The sequence below is a fragment of the Humulus lupulus genome, chromosome 4, assembly GCF_963169125.1.
Source record: "Humulus lupulus chromosome 4, drHumLupu1.1, whole genome shotgun sequence".
Classification (NCBI taxonomy): Eukaryota; Viridiplantae; Streptophyta; class Magnoliopsida; order Rosales; family Cannabaceae; genus Humulus; species Humulus lupulus.
This window is the reverse complement of record NC_084796.1, coordinates 211,758,496-211,767,723: the sequence shown is the minus strand read 5'-3', so window position 1 is coordinate 211,767,723 and position 9,228 is coordinate 211,758,496. Positions and strand designations below refer to the sequence as shown.

General features: G+C 34.0%; 1 protein-coding gene across 1 annotated transcript; it reads left to right on the top strand.

Annotated features, from left to right (window-relative positions):
• Positions 1 to 4,695: 4,695 nt before the first annotated feature.
• LOC133829386 (uncharacterized) lies at positions 4,696 to 6,922 on the top strand. The gene has a single exon (XM_062259151.1). The coding sequence runs from the start codon at positions 4,794 to 4,796 to the stop codon at positions 6,630 to 6,632; it is 1,839 nt and encodes a 612-aa protein (XP_062115135.1). The 5' UTR covers positions 4,696 to 4,793; the 3' UTR covers positions 6,633 to 6,922.
• The last annotated feature ends 2,306 nt before the right edge of the window (positions 6,923 to 9,228 follow it).

The following is a 9,228-nucleotide window of genomic DNA, read 5'->3' as shown; positions in this document are numbered from 1 at the left end:
GTGGAAAACAAATCAGAAATCAAACAGCCAATAAATGGAAAATCTTCCAAAACAGGAAAGTCAGAATCTGTTCAAACAAACTGGCAATCCGTTCAAACAGATTCATTGAACCTGGTCAGTTTTTCAACCCAGTTTCCTTAAATAAATAAGGAAACAATATATCATTTATTACTGCAAGCTGTACACGATTTCTGGGCAACCAAATCAGATAAATGAAAATAAATACTAATAATTTCCATATAAACCAATTTCAAGAAAAGATATTATTTTATAGGAAATATATATTTATTTTATAATCATATATAGAATAATCTGATTATAGAAAACATATCACACAAAAGAGGAAACTAACCATTTTCGAAATTTACCACAAAATATTATAAAACAGGAAATTACTAATTTCGAAAATATCTTTTTAATTAATTTTGTCATTATTGTCAAAAATGCCAATAAATGATTTTACAGTAGCTTTAAGCCTAGAAATACTTTAGAGTTTAGACCCTAAAACTAGCACCCCATTAAAAAAATGGAAAATATAACTAACAAGGCAAAACCTAATTCACGAACCCATAAAACCTACGATAACTCACATGAACACCTAACAATTTAATTCTCATCCGAACACATGTAAAGTTTAAGTTTGATATTGCTTAAGAAGAAGTACTTGTAATGTGTTAGACCAAAATTATGACCAAAATTATTGGCAAAAAGGAGGCATTCTCACCGAACAAATTGGTAAAATGGACCGTAGTTCCGTCATCCCAAAAGCAACTCCTTCTACCACACGTGCGAAACTAGCCATTATAATATTTGGACCACATTACATATCATTAAGTTGCACGAGGAATAAAAATATATTGGACTTAACGTGTCTTGTATGAATGTAGAGAGAGCCCATTTCTTGGGTGATATTTATCTGCAACCCATTACATCAATTTATGAATCAAAAAAAAAAAAAACCAAAATCTTCTTTTTAATTTTGTTAATCCTTAATAAATAATTTAAATAACAAATAAGTATTAATGTTATCTAAATATCAATAAATATAACTAAATAATAAAAAATTTAATATTGATTAACTAAAATATACAAAAAAATTATAAATTTACATTTAATTAACTAAATTATTACATAAAAAAATATAGCATTTCATTTTTCTTTTTATTATTAGCACGTTGTACTTGTTCTGTAAACATATGGTCCAACAACAATCGCAAACAATGATTGGAGAATTCCAAATACTTTACTGAGAAGATCCTAATAACGCCAAACATCTCAAAAAATCTTCGAGTAGTATTTGCAATTGGAGGATCTAACAATAAACTCCAAAAATTACAATTAATTGAAGTTGTATTTTAAATTATGTAATGTTATTGGTATTTTATTTTTGTTATTAATTTTTGTGCTATATATTTTTATTTGTATTTAAAATATTAGTATACTATTCTAAAATTTTAAAATGAAATATAATAGTAACAAAAATAAATCATAAAATCTTAAAATATTATACATAATAAAAAAAATTAATACATACAAATACATGTATGCCTTTTCTTATTTGGCTTCAAATGCAGGCATCATCTTCAATGTTGACCATGCATTTAAACGAAATCTCCATTATGAAGTTGAAGTTGGTCTATTAGAGATGATATATTTCCTCCATTTTAGAATATAAGTGTAAATAAAATACCCCATTGGAGATACCCTTAGATGGATTTCGTTCCTTGAATAACCTTCCAAGCAAATCAATTGGTGTTCATTAACTATGTCTAAAAAAAAACTAATAAATCATGCAATATTTATATAAGAAGACAAAATGTTATTTTCATCAACTAAAAAAGGGAAAATTACGGAATACACCGTATAAACAAAAAAAATATGAAATATACGGTAGTTTACATTTATACGGTTACTTATTTCATATTTACGGTAAATTATAATTTTTTATACAATGTATTTTTTAATATAATTTTAAACTAAATAAAAATTATATTTAAAAGGAAAGTTCAGAATTTTTTCTCACCATCTCTATGATATCACATTCTCAATTCTCTCTCTTACTTTACTCTCTCAATCTCTTCATCTTCCCTATTTCTCAATCAATTTTCTCCATATTTCTAACCTTTTGTAATCATCTATGGTGCTATGTTTGTAACTTTGAGCTCATTTATTTGACTTTTCCTGCTGCGAAGGGGACCTGAGGCAAGCCTAAGGAGGAGGACGTTAATGGCTCCATAGTGTCTAAGGAGAAATAATTAAAACGAAAATTGTCTCTCTTTGTCTAAGGTAAAAGTCATTTCAAAGAAACCAAAGAAATTGACCCTTGGAGGAAGTTCTAGACAAGTGGTGAAAGAGAATGTTAAGTCCATTGTAAAAATTTTTTGAAGAGGAATATTAGTTCAGTGGCTAAACCCAAGGTATTTTTTTCTTCATGATTTCTTTGAAATAGGTTGTTACAAGTTTGTAACATAAATTTTTGTACTATTTATTTTAATTTTATGTCGTCTACATTTTAACCTGAACAAAGTTATTTGTAAAGTTTGTTACAGATTTGTTACTTTGGTTTTCATACTAATAAAATCTTCCTATGTTATGTAAAAGTTTGTTATTTGAATGTAAACTTGCAGATAATTAATCAATAATCATAACAAATTCTTATGAAATTTGTGTTAATATATATAAATTTGTGTTAATTGAAATAATAATAGACAAATTTTGAGAAAGATGGTTATAATATCATAACAATTTGTTTAATAAAAGTTGTTTTTACCTTGTTTTCTTGTTTTAGAATTTTGAACTTTGGTGTAGCTTGTAGATATTAGTTCAGTGGCAAAACCCCGAGTATTTTTTTCTTCATGATTTCATTGAAATAGGTTGTTACAAGTTTGTAACATAAGTCACATTTTCAATTCTTCTATTGTATTGTCTGTAAAAGTTTGTTATAAGTTTGTAACATAAATTTTTGTACTATTTTTTTTTTTAATTTTATGCCATCTACATTTTAATCTGAACAAAGTTATTTGCAAAGCTTTGTTACAGAACTGTTACTTTGGTTTTCGTACTAATCTTCTTATATTGTGTAAAAGTTGGTTATTTGAACATAAATTTGCAGAAAATTAATTAATAATCATAACAAATTCTTATGAAATTTGTGTTAATATATATAGATTTGTGTTAATTGTAATAATAATAGACAAATTTTGAGAAAGATGGTTATAGTATCATAACTATTTGTTTAATAAAAGTTATTTTTACCTTGTTTTCTTGTTTAAGAATTTTGAACTTTGGTGTAGCTTGTAGATTTTACAACTCAACTTAGCTTTTCATATGATATGAGCTCACTAAGAAAGGATAATCAACATAGTTACTTGGAGTTTGCTATTGTAAATAAATGTAAAAAAGACTAGATTTATGACTTTTTACCTCATGTTGCAAATTTTGCCGTGGGATTCATGTGAGAAAATTTATGACTTTGCCCAGATTTTCTTAGTGATTCTGGGAAATAAATATTTGATGGTAGTAGTTTTTACAAACTCCCAATTTCGGAAAAAAATTTGTGGGATTGTAATAGAAAAAATCTAAATTCACCTATGATTTCTTAGAATTTTGAAGTTTTTGGATCAGTTTTTTCGAAGATTTTTCAATTCAATCCTTCATAATTTTTGATGTCTTTTCATAATAGTATTTTAGATGCTTTTTCCAATTAGTTATGTAAGTTTTTCGATTCCAGGTGATGGAATTTTAAGGCTTCTTCCATTATTTGATCAGTTTTGTAACAATACTAGTTTGGGTGGGTTGTGCTTTAATTTGTAATGGGCTATATAATATGGATTGTGTGTAATAAATGATAGGTTTCAGAAGGGTGGGCTGTTTACGGCCGTAAATTTGTAAATATAATGAGGTGCCGTATTTTTAGAATTTTTTTTGTAATTTGTCGTATATCTGAAAATTTCCCACTAAAAAACTCCCATTATCTTGATGGCCTCACTAATTTATTGGCTCAAATTGTGGCCAAATGATTCTTGTTTGGAAAATAAGGAGAAAAATCTATAAACTAAATATTAAAAGTGTCATTGGCATAGTAAAGTTATCAATTTTTTTTCTCATTTTGAGTGCTGAATTTTTGTGCAACTTGTTGAGATCAACTGGTAGTTTAATATAATTTTCCAAGTGGATTAGAAGAAATTTTTTTGCACATGACTGAAACCCTAAATCTTGCTTGATTCCCAGGGTCCCAATCAAGAAGAAAAGTAAACGAAGGAAAAAGAGGCATTATAGGCATGAGTTTGAGCTTTTTTCCAATGTTTTTTTTTAATAGCAAGCTTTTTACAATGTTGAGCCAAGTTTTCAACCTTAAACATTCACCACTTTGTTCGTGCAAAAGTGTCAATACTTGTATGGGCCTAATTACCGGTTTTCCTTTTTTTTTTAAATGTATTTTTTTATTGTGTTGAAATGTTTTACATATAAAGACAAGTGGCATGACAGGTTCATTTCTAATACAAACAAGCCAATGTGTACAGATTACATCGTAATCAAGCTGACTAACAAAAGACAAATTAGAAAAGGTTACCATATTGGCCTGCTTTTTTCGTTTATAAGTCTAAGTGTTTACACTAAACGAAGAAGAAGAATAAAGAAACTAGATTCACACCATATAGACAGGACAAGAAAGTTCAAACCTGACTAAAAAATATAGGGGGCAGCTTAAAACTGGCGTTGGTCATATATTATTGATTTCTTGCTCTTCCAATCTTGCAAGAGCAACGGAAAGCAGCAAAAAGAAAACCAAAATGGCAGTTGAGTTCAATTCTTGGCAAGCGAGGATGAATTTTGTTGTTCATGTATTGGAAAGCAAATGGTACATGGTGTTTGCCACACTCTTGATCATGAGCGCCAATGGCTCAGGATACATGTTTGGTTTATACTCAAATGACATCAAATCAGCATTAGGCTACGATCAAAGCACCCTGAATTTGATAAGCTTCTTCAAGGACTTGGGTGGAAATTTGGGAATCTCAGCAGGGCTAATCAACGAGGTGTCACCACCTTGGGTGGTGCTGTCAATTGGTGCAGCCATGAACTTCTTCGGCTACATCATGATATGGATTGCCATCATTGGCCGAGTGGCAAAACCTCAGGTTTGGCAAATGTGTCTTTACATCTGCATTGGCGCAAATTCACTGTCTTTTCCCAACACTGCTGCATTAGTTGCCTGTGTGAAGAACTTCCCAGAAAGTCGAGGCAGTGTTATAGGCCTCTTGAAGGGAATGATTGGTCTAAGTGGTGCCATCTTGACACAGGTCTATCATGCGATCTATGGAGATGATTCGAGGGCTCTTGTCTTGCTTATAGCTTGGCTTCCACCTATTGTTTCCTTGGTTTTTCTTCGAACGATTCGAATCATGAATATTCGACAATCGAATGAGCTGAGAGTCTTCTGTAACTTCCTCTATATATCACTTGGTGTGGCTGGATGCCTCATGACAATAATTATTATACAAAACAGGATTCGTTTCAACAGACCCCAGTATGCTGCAAGTGCTTCGGTTATTTTGGTTATACTCTTTCTCTCATTGTTTGTTGTCATCAAGGAAGAACTGAAGTCCTGGAATCTCAAAAAGCAAGCATTGAAAGAAACTTCTCTAAACTCTCCGATATCAGAACAACTGCGAGTTAATGATGAAAACATGCTGACCCACGAGCCACAGCCAGTGGCAAGCAGAGTTATGACAAGTTCTTTCAAAACATACTTACATTGGATGAAAATCATTTTCAAAGCACCAGATAGAGGTGAAGACTATACAATACTCCAGGCAGCATTAAGCATTGACATGTTAATTCTCTTCATTGCCACAACATGTGGCGCCGGAGGGATATTGGCATTAATCAACAATTTGGGTCAGATAGGCAGCTCCTTAGGGTATCCAAAACATAGCATAGCAACATTCATATCTCTCATCAGCATATGGAATTTTCTTGGACGAGTCGTGGCAGGCTTTGCTTCTGAAATTTTCTTGACAAAGTACAATTTCCCTCGCCCTTCATTGCTAACTCTAGTGATGCTTCTCTCATGTGTTGGTCACCTCCTCATAACCTTCTCTGTCTCACATTCTCTTTACTTTGCATCAGTAATCAATGGCTTTTGCTATGGAGCACAACTATCATTGTTGTTTGCAATCATATCTGAACTGTTTGGCCTCAAATACTATTCAACTCTTTACAATGTTGGTGCACTTTCGAGCCCCCTCGGCTCTTATATTCTCAATGTGAGAGTGGCTGGTCGCCTGTATGATAAGGAGGCTCTAACACAAATGAAAGCCCTAGGCCTGGTGAGGAAAGCTGGACAGGAATTGACTTGTAATGGTGTTAAGTGTTACAGGACGACTTTCATAGTAATCACAGTCGTCACCGTGTTTGGCTCTCTTGTTTCATTCATTTTGGTGCTTCGGACAAGAAAGTTTTACCAGAGTGATATCTACAGGAAGTTTAGAGAAGAAGAAGAAACTGTAACCGAGACTCAGATCGCACCTAATGGGCAGCGTAACAGAATAATAGAAATAAAAAATGCTGCAGCTGTAAGTACTGGTGTTACCCCCACTGTTACTAAACTATCAGAAACACAACCTTAAACCATCAAAGATTCGTAGACCATGAAATATAAATATCGAAAATATATTTTGCAATGTGTAAAAATAAATTTGGCATATGAGAATGTCCTTGGCAATCTATTCTTCGGTAAGATCATTATAGTAATTGTTTCTGAGGAACTACTCCAACTTTCTTTTTTTATTATTTTTCAGGGGAAATGTAACAACAAAAAATTACTAATAAGGCTTAAGGGTCTTGATTAGTGTGCCGGGAAGGCATAATTGGTATTTATGTGAATAAATGCATTATGTGGCATGCATGATTATATGAATATATGGATGCGTGAGATGCATGTTTATGAGAATTAATATGCATGTGGGCCCTGTTTAGTTTATAAGGGCATAATCGTAATTTTGGCTTGTTGAGGGCATAAAATGTAATTATGTGCAATAAATTGTTGAGGCCACATTGTTATGTGGATATATTTGCAGCATGTGGCTCGAGACGGTCCTAGTGAGCAGATTGGCGAAATAGTCACGGCGGGGATTTATACCCGGCTTGGGGGAGCCTGGGGGTATTTTTGGGAATCGGGAAAATATATCGGGGATTATTAGACATTGGGTAATTAATTGGATGACAAGATTAATTGATAGTTAATAGGAACATTTGAGGAATTAGTGGGAATTGAGAATGAAATGACACTTTTACCCTTAGTGGTTGTTAAGGAAATAGATTAGGCTTGGGGCATTTTGGTCATTTGACCTTAGGATATACATGAATCAAATAGATGGTTGTAGATGGGTAGAAGCTAAAGTAAAAACAAAGGTTCTTTTCTCCATCATTCGGTTTGCTCTCTTCTCTCTTTGGGTCATTGAAGTCTTGAGCTGAAGAAGGAAGTGGAAGCTTGGAGAAGTCAAGGTTAAGGCTGGTTCTTGGCTGGGAGTTTGAGCTGGAAAAAAACAGAGTAGACTTCAGGGAACTAAGCTGAAGTGGTGCAAGGATTTGGCTGGGAAATTTGGCTTCAATTTGGGGTAAGTTCTTCTCCCTGTTCTTGTTAGAGGATTTTGATTGTTGGGTAGAGTTTTGCTGCTGAATTGGATATTAACTTAGGTATTATAGTGTCATTTCTGTGATTAAATTGAATGGTGATTCCTACTGATTTGGGGTATTGACTCTGGTTTAATTATTTAGAAGGTTGATGATTACAGTATGTGGCTAATTCTTAATTCATAGCAAGTTTGGAGTTGAATTAAGGAAGTTTGTTGGGTGAAATTCTGAGAAGTTTTCTGGTTTTTAGTTAGGGTTCTTGAGCTTAAAAGCTTAGTTTTGATTTCTGTGTTTTGGTGAGATTGTTAGCAAAGTTTTGATGTTATTAGGTTGTATTTGGTGAGCTATAGTAGTTTATGGGCTCAATTTTGAGTTTGGATGATGATTGGAGTGAGTTTTTGGAGTTTTGGCTCGGGGAGGTTCGAAGAAAGAAAACCCAGAAATTTGCATTTATGGTACTAGCGCTGTAGCGCTAGGTTGGGAGCGCTACAGCGCTAGGTTGTGTTTTCAGGAGGTTTCTTGGTTTCTGTCAATAGCGTTGTAGCACCCACCCTGTAGCGCTGTAGCGCTCCTTAGCCTCCTGAAATTGGTTTTTGGGTTTTTTCTTAGGGTTTTCAGTTGGGTGCTCGGGGGACGAGTTCACCACCTCATTTGGTGGAACTTGGGGTCCTGAGAGTGTGAGTTTGGTCCCTAGATTGTCCTTTGGAATTCAAACACATTGAAGTATCATATATGGATTGTGACTAGGTGTAGGCCAAGGCTTGGAGCGGGATCGTGCTCGAGGACCATTCGTAGTAACTAAAGCACTCGGAATTAAAGGTAAGAAAACTGCACCGGGTTATGTAGAGTCCCATATACTTTTATGCAATGTCATATGATGGTATTATGCCATATGGACATGAGATAAACGGCCTAAGAGTTCCGGAATTAATATTGGCGCACAAGGACGCGGCTCGGCCACTCGTAGTTGAGGTTAATTAAATAATCACTAAGCTTAGCCTAAGCGAGCCAGAGTTAGCCTATGACGATGATATCATCTACATAGACAAGTACCACGATTATACAGAGCCCGATATGTAGAAAACATGGAAGAGTCGTATTTAGAGGAGTGAAAACCCCACTGAGAGAGAACAGCGCTAAGCTTAATAAACCAAGCTTGAGGAGATTGACGAAGACCATAGAGAGCCTTTTGCAACTTACTAACGTGATGAGGGTTGGACTGATCAAGAAACCAAATCACCATGTAAAAACAAATTTTGAACATCCAATTGTTTAATATCCCAATGCTGAGAGACAGCCAGACTCAAAATCAAATGGACGGTGGTAGGCTTAATGACGGGGTTGAATGTCTCATGAAAATCTAAACCATGAGTTTGATGGTAGCCTTTGGCGACGAGCCTCGTCTTGTAACGAGATATACTGCCATTGGGATTTAACTTTTCCCGATATACCCACTTGCATTCGATGATCTTAGCATGAGGAGGAGGAGGGACAAGTGTCCAAAGACCCTATGAATGAAGAGCCTGGATTTCTTGATTCATGGCAGTGCGCCATTCAGGTTGCTTGTTAGCCTCAGAAAAACTTGATGGT